We start from the raw sequence: 17,633 nt of genomic DNA on the forward strand, positions 1-17,633 counted from the left end.
CACTTCTTTGACTCCCAACGCATTTCATTAAAATGGTGACATTTTGGTTAAGCATTCCATAAATGGTGAGATTTTGGCAGGGAGAGAACTCGAAATTTCACTCATCCCTACTGGTTACAACCATCTATAAAAGATTGTGGTTTCCCTCTAAGTATACTTCTTTCTATTTGCAGGTGATGGATTACAACATCAGTCTTGGAAAGCACCTTCTGCCCTTGGTGGTTCAAGTTCTAAAATACTGCACCTGCCCTCAGCTCCGCCACTTCTTCCAGCATCCGCCCCGCTGTTCCCTCTGGTCTCTGAGGCCTCATATCCGTCAGATGTGGCTGAAGGCTCTTCTTGTTATCCTCTATAAGGTGAGGCCACGATGTGGTATACATTTATTGACTATAAACTCGGCTTAGAAATAAAATGCAGTAGCCGAACAACGGCTAAAACACTCTATAATGAATAAGCCAATTGACACTTCAGTTACTGACAGACAAGGGCGAGTTGTGAGAAAAGGTCCTTCAACTCTCTAGCATCTTTCTAATGGTGACATTTAATTGTTGGGTTGTACAACTCTTTGAGTTCACAAAATTAACTAATACAGTCTGGTAAAATATCCTTGATTTACTCTTCTTAATCTCTAGTAGACACCTTCCAAAATTTGACGATTTTGATGCTCAACTCTCTGTGTTATGTTTAACTTTTATATACTGTATACCCCAGGGAGATTCTAATACCTAAATGCATTTCCAACTTGACCCTCACATGAGAAAAAATAGACACTGAAACAACACTTCCAGAATCCCCTGCCAGGACTTTCAAAATCCCTGCTAGTACTTCAGGTGGAACTTCCAGATCCCTTCCAGGTCTTCCAGAGTTCCCTGAATCTGTGCTGGGTGTGTCCCCTGACCAAAAAAGGTATTTACACTTCAGCCCATGAAGTGTCTGGTGTTGTGTCCTCTCACCAGCTTCCCCTTGTTGCAAGAGCTCTAATACTCACCTTCAAGACTGCCTGACTGTCACTGACCCAGATTGACCCTGGCTGTTTTTCTGCCTGCCAATAACCCTGCCTGGACCCGAATACTCTTCTGCCTGCCAAGACCTCTGCCTAGACTCAAATACTCTTTTGCCTGCTGTCTGCCAAGACCCGAATACTCTTCTGCCTGCCAAGACCCCTGCCTGGACCTGAATACTGTTCTGCCTGCTGCCTGCCAATAGTCTTCTAACTGTTGCCTACCAAGACCTCTGCCTGGAACTGAATAATGTTCTGCCTGCTGCCTTCCAAGACCTCTGTCTGGACCTTACTACTCTTCGGCCTGCTGCCTGCCAAGACCCCTGCATATAGTCTTCTACCTGTCGCCTACCAAGACCCCTGCCTGAACCTGAATAATCTTTTACCTGCTGCCTTCCAAGACCCCTGCCTGGACCTGACTACTCTTCAGCCTACTGCCTGCCAAGACCCCTGCAATTAGTCTTCTACCTGTCGCCTACCAAGACCCCTTCCTCAACCTCAATAATCTTCTGCCTGCTGTCTTCCAAGACTTCTGCCTGGACCTGACTATTATTTGGCCTACTGCCTGCCAAGACCCCTGCCTGGACGTGAAGACTCTTCTGCCTTCCATCTTGTCCTGCACTCTCCAGACCATAGCCGTTCCTGTTCCTGCTACCCCTTGGTGGGGCGATTTTGAGGGCCATGACCTGCTGACAGTTGCATCAAAGCAAACGGGGGCCATTGTGGTCTTGGTCCAATCTCTATCTTCAGAAGCTCTGATGAAGATCAGTTGTCACCAGCTGACCCTGTGCCTCGGGTGAGCCCATGTCACATGCCAGAGGGCCAGTTATAACAGATACTCCGCATCCAATGTTCTGTAGCAGAAGACACTCTCCCACTTGCACTCCTTTCCAAAGTAATAGTCCATTAATAAAATGATGTCTAAAGGCAGCCACCTATATTGAAGCCTCGCCTAGTCATCAGTAAAATGCAGAATTGCCTATTCATTGACTTGTGGGTGGTGCAACTTGCAATGAGGAAGTGAACCAGTAAAGGGTTATAAAGGTCCCATATATCCGTATGATGAGTGGAGCAACTCTCCAGAAGGGAAATATTCAGCCATTGTAGATTTTTATTGATGGTTTTATTTGTTGTAAATCTGGGTTCAGAAAGACAATTACTTTGTCACAATTATATAATCACACACATAGGTTGGACTTGATGGACTTGTGTCTTTTTTTTCGACCTCACCTACTATGTAACTTTGTAACTTTATCACTATGTGGAACCTCTAATGTTCCCCCCTCATCTCCTGTGTCCAATATCATGGAAGACATTACTAGAAGATGATCCCCTACAATATTAAATAGTTACAGTATTACAGGTATTTATATCACAGACAATTTATGCACCACTGCACATATACTCTATTATACATTTACTACAGTCCCCGCCCTCAAGGAGCTTACAATCTAAGTTCCCGACCTCACATACAGTACATACACATACTGAGGCAAAGGTTGGACAGGAGCCATAAAACCTCCCAGTATGTGTTCTGAGTGTGAGAGGAAACTATTCTGTCCTAACAGTTTAAATCAAAACTGTGTATTATTGATGCATGAAGGGAAGAAGGGAGGAAGTAAGAAATAAGAAGATGGGGAGGAAGGAGGAAGGGAGGAAGAAAATAGGAACTGAAGGAGAGAAGGGAAGAAGGAAATGGGAAAGGAAGGAGAGAAGGGAAAAGGGAAGGGGGGAAGGAGGGAGTGGAGAAGGGAAGAAAGGGGGGAGGGAATTAAGAAGGGAAGATGGGAAGGAAGGAGGAAAGCGAGGAAGGGAGAGAGAAAGGAATGGAGGAAGGAGGGGAGGGATGAAATGGGAAAGTAGAAAGGAGGTGAGGGAGAGGCGACAGAAGGAAGGGAGGAAGAGAGAGAGGAAGGAAGGGAGAGAGGACAGAAGGGAGGGAGAGAGGAAGGAAGCGAGGGAGGGAAGAAAGGACAGGAGAGAAGATGGAAGGAAGGAAGTGAGAGAGAGAGGAAGGGAGAGAGGACAGGAGAGTGGAAGGAAGGAAGGAAGGGAGAGAGGACAGGAGGGAGGAAGGGAGAGAGGACAGGAGGAAGGAAGGGAGGGAGAGCGGAAGGAAGGAAGGGAAATAGGACAGAAGGAAGGAAGGGAGAGAGAGTGGAAGGGAGAGAGGAAGGAAGGGAGACAGGAAGCAATGAAGGGAGGAAGGAGAGAGGGGAGAAATAACAGGAGAGAGGATGAAAGGATAGAAGGGAGAGAGGAGGAATGAGAGATAGGACAGGAGGAAGGAAGGGAGAGAGAGAAGATAGGAGGGAGAGAGGGAGGAAGGAAGTGAGAGAGGAAACAAGAGAAGGAGGGGAGAAGGGACTGGAGAGAGAATGGAAGGAAGGGAGAGAGAGGGAGGAAGGGAGATAGGACAGAAGGAATGAAGGGAGAGAGGACAGGAGAGAGGATGGAAGGAAGGAAGGGAGAGAGGAAGGAAGGGAGAGAGAGTAAGGGAGATAGGACAGAAGGAAGGAAGGGAGAGAGGAAGGGAGTGGAAGGGAGAGAGAGGAAGGGAGAGAGGACAGAAGGAAGGAAGGGAGAGAGGGAGGGAGAGCAGAAGTAAGTGAGAGAGAGAGAGAGAGAAAGGGCGATAGGACAGAAGGAAGGAAGGGAGAGAGGATGGAAGGAAGGAAGGGAGGGAGAGTGGAAGGAAGGGAGGGAGGAAGCAATGAAGGGAGGGAGGAGAGAGGGGAGAAAGGACAGGAGAGAGGATTAAAGGGAGAGAGGAAGGAAGGGCGGGAAAGCAGTAGGGAGAGGGGAAGGAAGCGAGAGAGGAGGAATGAGAGAGAGAGGAAGCAATGAAGGGAGGGAGGAGATGAGGGAGAAAGGACAGGAGAGAAGATGAAAGGGAGAGGGGAAGGAAGGGAGAGAGGAGGAATGGGAGAGAGAGGAAGGGAGCAAGAGAAAGAGGAAGGGTGGGAGAGGGGAAGGAAGGGAGAGAGGAGGAATGGGAGAGAGGCTGGAAGGAAGAGGGAGAGAGAGGAAGGGCGGGAGAGCAGAAGGAAGGAAGGGAGAGGGAAGGAAGGAAGGGAGAGGGAAGGAAGAGGGAGAGAGGAGGAAGGAAGGTTGGTTTACATTTCTATAATTCCTTATTTTATCTGTATTTACATTATAATGACTGAATATTTCCTTTATGGAGCTTTTAGGCTTTTTTGAATAACAAAATCGCCGTTCCCAGTAGAAGCCATAGCGAACACTGCGATTGTACACAAATCTCATGAATATGTAGGCACAGAAGTCAGTTTGGTTCGGATCATTGGCTGTCAGCTGCTCTTCAATTTGTTGACTTCCCATACAAAGGATTCCATGTTTTATGGTAATAGCGGCCCCTCTGCAGACCCCGGGGGGTCACTCACACTGCAGACACCTGTCAGCCCCCGCCTGACTCCATGACACCGAGATGTTCCAATCCTTCTAGATGTGACACTTTTCGAGGATCGGTCATCATCTTGTGTGACAGCCCGTCAGCGGACTTCCTTCTCTGGGAATAAATGAATGGAAACAATGTAACAATGCCGTGTGTTTTCCTTTATGATGACGGCTCCTTATAGTAATGATCGGATATCATGGGACTTGTTGTGCTCCCTCAGAAGCTGTGGAAGAAAGTTTATCTCACTTGAAAAGTTATGTAAAGCTGAACACCAAGAAAATACAAATAAAAAAAACACAAATGAATGCAGCTCTGTATGTCTCTAAATGTATAAATATATGAAGTATAATCACCTCAATATGACCTGATATCATCCTCCACTGTGTAGCTGAGCTCAGACTGAGGGAAGGGAGAAGGCGCACAAGGAACCAATCACGTAGTGCACATGTGCCTACAAGGTGATTGCTGGTAGGAGGAGAGAGCAGAGGGACAGAAAAAGGAGTTAATCAGTCTTCTGCTTCTCCGTTTATGGCCCAGTCACAGGCTGGGGGAAGGAGAAGACCTGTAAGTATTAATCAACTGCAGCAGAGAAAAATCAGGTCTCCTGCCCCACCATCTAGGGCTGTACTGTGTGACAGTGCTGTAGAGTATTCAGGACTGGATGGACAGAAATACAAATATACAGAATTCATGTATTTCATCTTTGTATTTAGCTGTTTGCATTCTATGCATTGAGGTGAAAAACCTTTTGTACTGTACCAGCCCCCCCCGAGCCCCCCTTTTACTTACCTGAGCCCCTTCGTTCCTGCGCCGGGGACGAGCACACCCACTCCAGCCGGTGTCTCAGGTACTGACTGGATAGATTGATAGCAGAGAAGCCATTGGCTCCCGCTGCTGTCAATCAAATCCAATGGTGGCGGGAGACGGGGGGCGGAACCGAGTCCTGCTGTCTGTGTCAATGGACGGGTGCCTCGAGGGAAAGCGCTTCTCCGACGGGGCACTTGAGAAGAGGAGGAGCCAGGAGCGCCGCTGAGTGACCCCAGAAGAGGGTCCCCCCCCCCCCCCGCCGCCCTCTGGTGCTTCTACCGACTCACCGCTTCCATCGGTGAGTCTGAGAACGGATCCGCCGGCCCCGGATGGTGACCATAGAGATTTCCGGCGGACCAAATAAAATTAACAATTAAAAAAAAAAATAATAATTTAAGCGTCCCATACGTAAGTCCCGCCCACATATGAAAACAGTGTTCAAACCACACGTGTGAGGTTTCGCCGCGAACGTTAGAGCTAAAGAAATAATTCTAGCACCAGACCTCCTCTGTAACTCAAAACATCTAACCAGTAAAAAAATGATTAAAGCGTCGTCTATGGGGATTTTTAAGTACCGAAGTTCGGCGCCATTCCACGCAATTTTGAAACATGACATGTTAGGTATCTATTTACTCGGCGTAACTTCATCTTTCACATTATGCAAAAAAAAATTGGGCTAACTTTACTGTTTTGTTTTTTTTTGTTTTTTTTAAAAGCACAAAACATTTTTTTATCCCCCCAAAAAAACGCGTTTGAAAAATTGTTGCGCAAATACCATGCGAGATAAAAAGTTGCAACGACCGCCATTGTATTCTCTAGGGTCTTTGCTAAAAAAAAACATATATAATGTTTGGGGATTCTATGTAATTTTCTAGCAAAAAAAAAATGATGATTTTTACATGTGGGAGAGAAATGTCAGAATTGGCCCGGGTGGCGAGGGGGTTAAGGAATCGCTCAGCCCAACCAGACCGCGTGGAGTCGGTGTGCGACGGCGTGACGTGGGCTGGGCCAGTCCAGTGCTCCGTATTAACCTGGATACGTATTAAATACAAAGTTTCCATATCTTCCAGTATCCGTACAGAGAGGCCGACCTCAGCAAGATAGTCCTGCATCTGATCCACATAACCGTCAACACCCTGAATGCCCAGTACCACAGCTGCAAACCGCATGCCACGGCCGGCCCGCTCTACAGCGACAACAGCAACATCAGCAGATACAGCGAGAAGGAGAAAGGTGAGTCCGACCACCAGAAGTATGGAAGTACCGCTGCGATTTCTCCGACTTTTGGCACCTTTGTTTACAGTGAAATTTGCAGATTTGTATGAAATCCGAGACGATCCGGGGCATTAAAAAGTGGTAGTAAAGGCCAACTCTATTTATTAGGCATGTGCAATTCATTTCGTTCCGAATTCGTTTTTTTTAACGAATCTCGACAAATTTGTTGATTCGTAAATATCCAAATGAATGAAAAGCTGTTTAAGGCCCCCTTTTACACCTGTGCTACTTCTCCTGCGACTTGGAACTGCAAAGTCGCATGACAAGTCCCCCCCCCCCATGATTTCCAATGAGTACCGTTCTTATTTGTGCGACTTCAAGTCGCACCGACTTCAAAGTATTCCCTGCACCGCTTTGGTGTCTGACTTTGATGCGAGTTACACAGGCATGCCTTGAAATCACACCAAAATCGCGGGACAATCGCACGAATTTGAAGTCACGATAGTGTGAAAGGGGCCTTAACGAATTTTTACAAATATTCATAAATTCAAATATTCGGAAAACTCGGAAATTCATAAATTCGAAAATTCCAAAATCTGAAAATGAGAAAAAAAAACTCAAAAGAACAAAAATTCGAAAACCTGAAAATTCTAAAATCTGAAATTGATAACTAACTAATAATAACCTAACTATTGCTTTCAGATAAAAGTGGTCTTTGCGGCGGAATCGCACGGATTTGAAGTCGCGGTAGTGTGAAAGGGGCCTTAGCGAATTTTTACAAATATTCATAAATTAAAATATTCGGAAATTCAAAAGTCTGAAAATGAGATCAAAAGTTCCAAAGAACAAAAATTCGAAAACCTGAAAATTCTAAAATCTGAAATTAATAACTAACTAATAATAACTTAACTATTGCTTTCAGATAAAAGTGGTCTCTGCGGCGGAATCGCACAAATTTTAAGTTGCGGTAGTGTGAAAGGGGCCTTAACGAATTTTTACAAATATTCATAAATTCAAATATTCGGAAAATTTCAGAAATTCGTAAATTCGAAAATTCAAAAATCTGAAAATGAGAACAAAAATTCAAAAGAACAAAAATTTGAAAACCTGAAGATTCTAAAATCTGAAATTAATAACTAACTAATAATAACTTATCTATTGCTTTCAGATAAAAGTGGTCTCTGCGGCGGAATCGCCGCAAGATCACTTTTATCGGCGGCAGGAAAGGTGCCCCTCCCGCCGCTCCCCCCGGTGGTCCTCCCTCGCTTACCAGAGCCGCCAGTAGCGGCGGATACAGAAAGATGTCCCCCCCCACTCGGCTCCATACCATTGGATGACGGAAGTGACATCAAACGTCACTTCCACCTAATGGTCTTAAAGTGGAAAAAAATAAATGATTTGAAAAAAAAATACATTTATTTTTTATTTATTTTTTTATTGCATTTAAGTGTAAATATGAGATGTGAAGTATTTTTGACCCCCCAGATCTGACATTAAAGAGGTCCTGTCATGCTTTTTTTATATTACAAGGGATGTTTACATTCCTTGTGACAGGAATAAAAGTGACCCAAAAAATTTTTCTTTAAAGGGACAGTGTAAAAATAAATTAGAAAAAAAAAATGTAAAAATTTAAAGCGCCCCGTCCCGCCGAGTTTGTGCGCAGAAGCGAACGCATACGTAAGTCGCGCCCACATATGAAAACGATGTTCAAACCACACGTGTGACAAGTTTGTCGCCATTCCACGAGCGGGGGCGCAATTTTGAAGCGTGGCACGTTGGGTATAAATTTACTCATCATAACATTATCTTTCACACTATAAAAAAACAAAAAAAAACTGGGCTGACTTTACTGTTGTCTTATTTTGTAATTCAAAATGTGCGCTTGTAAGACCGCTGCACAAATACGGTGTGACATTTAATTCTCTAGGGTGTCTAAATTTTTTTTTCTATAATGTTTGGGGGTTCGAAGTAATTTTCTAGCAAAAAAAGAATAGGCCTGGTCCTTAAGTAGTTAAAAAATATATATATATATCCTTTACCATCACTATAAATCAAAGTTGTTGCCCATGGCTACCAAGCTCATTTTTTTTTTAAAGGAGAACACCAATAGGTAAAAGGAGAGCCTATAAACATGTTGGATCACCACCTGCAGGATAAAAGATAATACCAAAGAATATTACGATCGGTTTACCTAACAATAAATTCATGGGCACAGCCGTATTCGGGGAGTACAACGGAAAAGTTCTGGGAGGCTTTTTGCACACCTGGCAAGCCTGCAGCTGAGTTTTCCCTGCTGGGTTTTAGGTGTGTCAGAGAGTTGGCTTCTCTTTATATTTTGGGTTCCCGGTGCATATCTGTCACTTCAATTATTGGCATGCAACGGGTGAAGTGAGCGCACCTAACATGCAGTTGTTGGAGTTAGGTAGCACCATGAACCATGGCAAGGAATTCCACCAATGAAGTCCTCAAATGTGATAAGAAGTCAGCAGGTCACTCATCCTGTGAGTGACATATAACTTTTAGGTGGACTGAGCCTTTAATAGCAGACATACAGTAGATAGTGGAGACTGGTGTCTACCCAAACCCCTCCTTCACCTGTTGAGTTTCTGGGACCGAAGCCTTGTGCCATGGACTAGTGGGACTTTCTGTGTGGTTTGTTGTGAAAGCTAACGCTCCGATTGTAGTCTAAAAAAAAAAAATGTCGTTCTAGTTTTTGTTATTCTAAAATGTTTGTGCTTTAACCACCTTAGCGGAGGAGGACAGCGTGTTTGACGAGTCTGATATCCACGATACGCCAACCGGAGCCGGTAATAAGGAATCGCAGACGTTCTTTGCCCGATTAAAGAGGATCGGTGGGAGCAAGATGGTGAAATACCAACCGGTGGACATGAGTGCACAGAGAAGTATGAATGTTTGTCTGTATGGTTCTGCTGGGATGTCTCTGGGACCTAGCAGTTACCAACTGGGATCTTCTTGAGATCATTTTTCACCCATTGCACTGTTTGCATGAAGTTTGTATAGTCCCCTTATGTTCTGTGTACTGGTTTCCACCCATCATTTCAGAAATATATCGCTGGGTTATTTGTTCTTTAGCTAAAGATCCAAGCGCAGGGTATTTTCCTCTGTTATAAGCCATTTTAGATTTTAAATAACGTCTACTAGAGGCTACCTTCAGTGTTCTTCATTGGGATAACTAGACCCCATCTTTCTTCAATACGTTTCTAAAATTATGGGTGGAAACCATTGTGAGAGACAATTTTCATGAACTGTTGGTTTGCCTATAATATTTGTTCATTAGCCGTAGACTAAGTGCAAGCTATTTTCCTCTCTTTTAAGCCAATTTAGGTTAAAAGATGTTTACTAGAGGCTACCTTCAGTGCTTTTCATTGGGATATTTAGAAAGGAAGCCATCTTTCTTCATGAAAATTGTCTTTCACAATGGTTTCCACCCATTATTTCAGAAGTGTATTGAACTGTTGACTTGCCTATAATATTTGTTCATTAGCCATAGTCCTAAGTGCAAGCTAGTTTCCTTCATTGGGATAAGTAGAAAGGAAGCCATCTTTCTTCAGTACATTTCTAAAATTATGGGTGGAAACTATTGTGAGAGACATTTTTTCATGAACTGTTGGCTTGCCTATAATAATTGTTCATTAGCCGTAGATCTAAGTGCAAGCTATTTTCCTCTGTTGTAAGCCAATTTAGGTTAAAAGACGTCTACTGGAGGCTACCTTCAGTACTTTTCGTTGGTAATATTTAGAAAGGAAGCCATCTTTCTTCATAAAAAAAGTCTTTCATGATGGTTTCCACCCATCACTTTAGAAATGTGTTGAACTGTTGACTTCCCTATAATGATTGTTAGCTGTAGATCCAAGTGCAAGCTATTTTCCTCTGTTGTAAGCCATTTTAGGTTAAAAGATGTCTACCAGAGGCTACCTTAAGTGTTCTTCATTGGGATGCTTAGAAAGGAAGTCATCTTTCTTCAATACATTTCTCAAATTATGGGTGGAAACCATTGTGAGAGACAATTTTCATGAACTGTTGGCTTGCCTATAATATTTGTTCATTAGCCGTAGATCTAAGTGCAAGCTATTTTCCTCTGTCGTAAGCCAATTTAGGTCAAAAGACATCTACTAGAGGCTACCTTCAGTGTTCTTCATTGGGATACTTAGAAAGGAAGTCATCTTTCTTCATAAAAAAAGTCTTTCACGATGGTTTCCACCCATCATTTTAGAAATGTGTTGAACTGTTGGCTTGCCTATAATATTTGTTCATTAGCCGTAGATCTAAGTGCAAGCTATTTTCCTCTGTTGTAAGCCATTTTAGGTTAAAAGAGGTCTACTAGAGGCTACCTTAAGTGTTCTTCATTGGGATGCTTAGAAAGGAAGCCATCTTTCTTCATGAAAATTGTTTCTCACAATGGTTTCCACCCATCATTTTAGAAATGTATTGAACTGTTAACTTGCCTATATTTGTTAGCTGTAGATCCAAGTGCAAGCTATTTTCCTCTGTTGTAAGCCAATTTAGGGTTAAAAGACGTCTACTAGAGGCTACCTTCTGTGTTCTTCATTGGGATGCTTAAAAAGGAAGCCATCTTTCTTTATGAGAATTGTCTCTCACAGTGGATTCCACCCATCATTTTAGAAATGTATTGACCTGTTGACTGGCCTATAATATTTATTCATTAGCTGTAGATCTAATTGAAAGCTAGTTTTCTCTGTTTTAAGCAAATTTAGGTTAAAATATGTTTACTAGAGGCTAATTTCGGTACTTTTTTTTAGAGGACTTCCTTTCCAGTTATCCTAACAAAAAGCACCGAAGGTAGCCTCTAGTAAACATATTTTAACCTAAATTTGCTTAAAACAGAGGAACATAGCTTTCAAATAGATCTACAGCTGATGAATAAATAGTATAGGCCAGTCAACAGGTCAATACGTTTCTAAAATGATGGGTGGAATCCATTGTGAGAGACAATTTTCATAAAGTAAGATGGCTTCCTTTCCAAGCATCCCAATGAAGAACACTGAAGGTAGCCTCTAGTAGACCTCTTTTAACCCTAAATTGGCTTACAACAGAGGAAAATAGCTTGCACTTAGATCTACAGCTAACAAATATTATAGGCAAGTCAACAGGTCAATACATTTCTAAAATGATGGGTGAAAACCATTGTGAAAGACAATTTTCATGAAGAAAGATGACTTCCTTTCTAAGCATCCCAATGAAGAACACTTAAGGTAGCCTCTGGTAGACATCTTTTAACCTAAAATGGCTTACAACAGAGGAAAATAGCTTGCACTTAGATCTACAGCTAACAAATATTATAGGCAAGTCAACAGTTCAATACATTTCCAAAACGATCGGTGGAATCCATTGTGAAAGACAATTTTCATGAAGAAAGAGGACTTCCTTTCCAGTTATCCTTTCTTCATGAAAATTATCTTTTCCGCATAGCCAAACCTTCATTTCAGAATTGGTTAGCTCCAGATTGTTGCAGCAGAACTTGACTTCCAGAACAAATACAGTATCAATTGTTGGGGGGGGGGGGGATTTCATAAATGTGCACAATTCATGTTTCCATGAAGTTCGTCCCCTTTCTGCAGTGTTGCCCATATTATAGCAGACATGCAGAAGGCATCTCCATTTCATGGGAGGTGGAGGAATCCTCTTCCATGTCTCCTGTTGGTGTGAAAGTTCATCTCTCCGATGCATAATGCTCTCTTTGAAATGATGGTTTTCTTTCTAGGTGAGATTGAACTGGCTGAATACAGGGAATCGGGGGACAGCATTCTACGTTGTGTGAGAGAAGACACCAACCAGAAGAAGAGGTTACGGTCCCTAAAACAAAAGTCTCTGGACATTGGCAACACAGACTCTTTGTTGTTCAGTCTTGACGAGCATCGCCGGAAGTCTTGCATTGACCGGTGTGACATCATCCACCCCAATACCCAGAAAATGAACGACTGCGGGCGTTCAAGGCAGAACTCCTCCTCAAAACCTGATAATGTTGACATTGATGAGAATCCGACGCAAATAGAGAGCTGCCAGGAAGTCAGAAGACCCGTCATACCAGAGGTGAGGTTAAGCTGCATGGAGACATTTGAGGTCAAGGTAGACTCTCCAGTAAAATCATCTTCACCGAGAGAAGATTTGGATCTCATCGATTTGTCTTCAGATTCAACATCAGGGCCAGAAAAACAGTCCATTTTATCCACCTCCGATAGCGACTCTTTGGTCTTTGAGCCGCTACCTCCCTTGAGAATTGTAGAGAGCGACGATGAAGAGTTTCAGCTTCTGAACAGTGAGACTCTAGGCATCTCAGCTTCTTCAACTCCCATCAGTGCCTCAGTACTCAGCCTTAGCATGGTGCCCCTGGTACAAGTAAGTGTAGAAGACTGCTCTAAAACCTTTTCTGCCAGGGATTTCGGTTATATTCCATCTTTGGAAGACGATGATTTCCCTTCCCGAGCCCTACAAGATCAAAAAGACTTTGAAGAGTTGGAGAAGCCAGGAGACTCTCAGGAGGCCTCCATCGGGAGCCCGCTCACTCTTAAGCAGAAGCGAGACCAGCTGCGCAAGTCCTGCGCGCTCACCGGCATGTCGATGGATGACAGCTTTGAGGACGCCACAGAGGACGCCGCAGAGGAAGCCGGTTCCCCCGTAAAAAGCGTTCACTTGAAAGTGGCGGAAGAAGGCGAAAACCAGACAGATAGCGATAAGCCAGATGCTAGCACGGAATCTGACCCAGAGCAGATTGCAGAACATAAGGAAGAAGCAGAAGAATCCGAGTTCAAGATACAAATTGTCCCGCGGCAGAGAAAGCAAAGGAAGATCGCAGTCAGTGCAATACAGAGGGAATACCTGGACATAACGTTCAACATCCTGGACAAGCTGGGAGAACAGAAAGACCCAGGTGAGTTCAATACCAACTTTAATCTGAATATTAAAAGTTAGATATCATTCATCTGCTACAAAAGGGAATTATAACTCCTTTATCGCTTTTACTCGTTGAGGAGGCCTCTACTTGACACCTTCAAGAATGTAAGGCCTACAAAGACCCTACAAAGGCTCTGTTGTTTCATACAAGCAGAAGTTTTTCCTTACAAACTAAGAGCAGGAAAGGTTGTTGCTCTCAAGCTTGGTTTGTATGCCAGGGAACCCGGGTGCAGGCAGGATGGAGCTCACCCATGATCCCGTGAGCTTGACTGCAAAAGAAAGCCACACACCAGTGGCTTTAGGGGTTCAAAAAAACGTTATTGTTCCAGTCGTGCACATAAAAGCCCCTCCACCCCCCGATACTAATGACCACTGTATTCTGTGTTACCTACCCCTTACCCCTGCACTCTGATTTACTTGATTTATGTATTTTTGAACTCTGGGTTACTTCCTTCTTACTTCTGAGATCTTCATTACTTGCTAGTGGTTCTAGACTTTGCTATACTTACTACTGACCCCTGCATTCTGCATCACTTACTACTGACCCCCTCCCCCACACTCTGCATTACTACTGCCCCCCCCCACCACTGCATTACTTACTACTGACACCTGCACCTCTGCGTTACTCACTACTGATCCTTCCCTCCAGCTCCTACTATGCATTTCTACTGACTCCTGCACTCTGTTACATACCACTGACCCCTACACTCTTTGTTACTTACTCCTAAACTCTGTGCTTTTCATTACTTACTACTGACCTGCCTCCTCCCCCAACCCCTTGTGTTACTCTGCACTCTGCATTACTTACTACTGATTCCTGCGCTCTGCTTTACAAACTGCTGGCCCCTGCACTATGTAACATGCTACTGACTCCTGCACTCTGCATTACATATTATTGCTCCCTGCACTCTGCATTGCATAACACTGGCCCCTTCTCTCTGTGTCACATACTACTGCCCCCTGCACTCTGTCTTACAACCTTCTGCCCCCTGCACCCTGTGTTACAAACTACTGATCCCTTCACACTGTGTTACATACTACTACCCCCTGCCGTGACAGTTCTCTGCCATCTGTGTCCCACTGGGAATATATTTCTGCAATTTCTGTCTTTTAGACATAAAGTATAAATGTGGGTTTAGTGACACTTTAATTTAGCGGTTTGTTTGAAGTTTCACTTTAAGGGAATCTTCGAATCTTTATTGTCAGAGTCTAAAGCGCTGTCCGTTCTGGAGATGCCCAAAGAATCGTCTTCTGCCCCAACCCTGGAGGCCGGGATCCCCGAGCCCAGCAGTCGCTCTTCTCTTGCAAGTGAGTTCCGTCCATTTCTATTCTGTGATTCTTCATATCTCCGAATGTCTATGATTGGAGGTGTGAATGTCTATGATTGGAGGTGTGAATGTCTATGATTGGAGGTGTGAATGTCTATGATTGGAGGTGTGAATGTCTATGATTGGAGGTGTGAATGTCTATGATTGGAGGTGTGAATGTCTATGATTGGAGGTGTGAATGTCTATGATTGGAGGTGTGAATGTCTATGATTGGAGGTGTGAATGTCTGTGTGTGTGTAGTATTGTCACCTCCGCAGGATGGAAGAATTCACACAACAATCTGCCCGGAAGTTTAAAGAAGGAACTTCTTTTAAGAGTAACACTCGATGTCAGTCCAATGATTAAAATGTATCTGTAGCCAATTCCTTCTTTTTTTCCCTTTAGTTTTGGATAGAGCTGGGAAGGGTTAAAAACCCCCCACCAGGTTGTGTGTAGTATTGTTACCTTGGCAGGATGGAATGATATATATATATATATATATATATATATATATATATAGATTGTTGTCACTAAAACAGGTGTCCCCCTGTTTGATCGGGGGGGGGGGGGGGGGGTGTTTTAGGGGTTATGGGGCTGTGAATGCGACTATTTAAACCTTGTGTCTGTTGGCAATGTTGTCACTATCTCCTTGATGAAAGGAATCCTTTGTGGCCCTCAAATGCCACATCACAAATTTGTGGCAATAAATTTCCCCGTGTTTTACATAAGCCTTGGTGTGCTGGTGACATCACCACTTCATTCTGTTTGATTGGACGGCACGAACCATTGCTAGGCCATTGCAGCCCCCCCCCCCCCCCCCCCATGCAGCTGGATTGTATGGGCTCATTCTGTCACTCCCTATCTCATTGTGAAAAAAAAAAAAAAAATATATATATATATATATATATATATATATATATATATATTTTTTTTCCCCCACTGTGTGTGTGTGTGTATATATATATATATATATATTAGGGCTGTTACTGATTAAAATTTTCATGTTCAATTAATCGTTTTTTTTTTAATCTAATCGACTCATTTCGATTAATTATAATGTATATATATATGTTCTAAGTAATTTCCTAGCAAAAAAAGTACTGATTTTAACTTTTAACCAACAAATGTTTCATGCAAAAAAAAAAAAAAGTGCAAAAACAGCTCTGGCAGCATAAGGGTTAAGGGACACAGCTCTGATGTGAATGAGCCCCATTTGTCCCAGCATAAGCTATCAGAGATGGAAATACCCCCATAGAGGGGACACAAGTTCTGGCGATTACTAGGAGCTAAAGGGGCTTCTTCTCACTTCCGGTTTTGACTCTTGAACAGGAGGTGAAGGGAAATCTCCCGAAGGGGGACACCTTTTAATGAAATAATGATGTTATGGAGTGTGTACACATCTCTGACACCAGGTGTCTGCCGGTCTCTACACATTCAGAAAACCTCCCCCCTCCCCTTACCGGAAAGCCTAGGGGGGGAGCGGGCTCGTCTATCGGTATGAGGAGTGTGGGTCTCCGTTGCCGTCTGCCGCCCCTCCGCTGTGTCTGGCTCCCTCCGCCCCGCGCTCTGCTCCTGGACCTGAAGTTCAGCTCGCGCTCCCACAGCGGGTGGAGGAGGGGGTAGGCCATGTCACGTGACCCGCTATCGCTGATAAGCCAAAGAAGAAAACCACACCCCGCGTGACTCCTCCCCCCTTCCCAATCGTTAGCAGACGGAGGCACTTGGGGAAGGGGGGAGGAGTCCGGTGACGTCGATGTCCGTGACGTCACCGGATCTCCGAAGGAACTCCCCAAAAGACCCGGAAGCCGGCGGAGAGGTGAGTATCGATCAAAAGAATTTTGATCGATCAAAAAAATGAGCGATTAATCGAGGAAATAATTGTAAAATTCCACAGCCCTAATATATATATATATATATACACAGTGTGGAAAATATTTATTTGATCGCCTGCAGATAAGCTTCCCCACTTACAAAGAAATAAAGGGTCTATAATTGTTATCAATTAACCAAAAATCCAGAAAAAAACACATGATACAAACGTTATTAAGTTCAGTGAGTAAAATAAGCATAACTTTGTTCCAGAGGAATGCTTGTAATCCAAAGCATTCACATATCAAAGCGAGTTTCTCCATATGAGTCAATGGAAACTCAGATAATTTGTTCCACAGTGACTGCTATTGTATGCCGTACCGCATGTGACCAGAGGTGCGGGGTGCCGGTGACACTTGGAGCTGCTCGGATGCACTCAGGAACGGAGTGTTTCCGAGTGTCTCTGAGTGTTTCCGAGTGTCTCCGAGCGGCCCCGCACCTCTGGCCAAATGCGGTACTGCACACCCCAGAGGCTTGGATCCTGCTCATCTTGTGAGACAAAGCTCGCAAACTGCGTCAGGATTTTTAAAAATAATAGCTCGTATTGCCAAATGCTCGTAAACCACGTTACTCGCAATCCGAGGTAGTACTGTATTTGATCCCCAAGCAAAACATGACTTAGTAGTTGGTGGAGAAACCCTTGTTGGTGATCACAGAGGTCAGACGTTTCTTGTAGTTGGTGTTCAGGTTTGCACACATCTCAGGAGGGATTTTGGTCTCTATAACATCCAGAGATGAATCCCTTTCAGAGGATCGGGATGGGACAGATGATTCCTCTTCGGAGGATTCAGGTGGAGAGCGACCCTCTGCGACTTCCCAAGAGGAGAAAGTCTTAGTGCAGATCCTCACTGGTTTGGTCCGCTCCACATTTAAGTTGTCCCTACCTGAAACTACTACAGAAACCTCTTCTGCTTTGGGGTCACTGAAACCTTTCCAAGCAGCACATGCTTTTCCTGTTCATAATTTACTTGAAAAGCTGCTTTATTCTGAGTGGGATCACCCAGATAAGCGATTTCTTCCGCCGAAAAAGTTTTCTACACTTTATCCTATGGAAGAAAAGTTTATTAAGAGGTGGGGAATACCGGCC

At 43.8% G+C, this 17,633-nt stretch overlaps 1 protein-coding gene across 3 annotated transcripts in view; it reads left to right on the forward strand.

The window, feature by feature from the left end:
* The window catches only part of UNC79 (unc-79 homolog, NALCN channel complex subunit), a 270,207-nt gene that overhangs the window by 163,679 nt on the left and 88,895 nt on the right, over positions 1 to 17,633 (forward strand). For all 3 annotated transcript variants that reach the window (XM_073609763.1, XM_073609762.1, XM_073609764.1), the window contains 5 exons: positions 174 to 356; positions 6,293 to 6,455; positions 9,188 to 9,340; positions 12,181 to 13,347; positions 14,577 to 14,678. In XM_073609763.1, coding sequence (XP_073465864.1) covers positions 174 to 356; positions 6,293 to 6,455; positions 9,188 to 9,340; positions 12,181 to 13,347; positions 14,577 to 14,678 — 1,768 coding nt within the window. The remainder of the gene's footprint in view (positions 1 to 173; positions 357 to 6,292; positions 6,456 to 9,187; positions 9,341 to 12,180; positions 13,348 to 14,576; positions 14,679 to 17,633) is intronic.

Source organism: Aquarana catesbeiana, linkage group LG13, assembly GCF_042186555.1.
Source record: "Aquarana catesbeiana isolate 2022-GZ linkage group LG13, ASM4218655v1, whole genome shotgun sequence".
In the NCBI taxonomy this organism is placed as follows: Eukaryota; Metazoa; Chordata; class Amphibia; order Anura; family Ranidae; genus Aquarana; species Aquarana catesbeiana.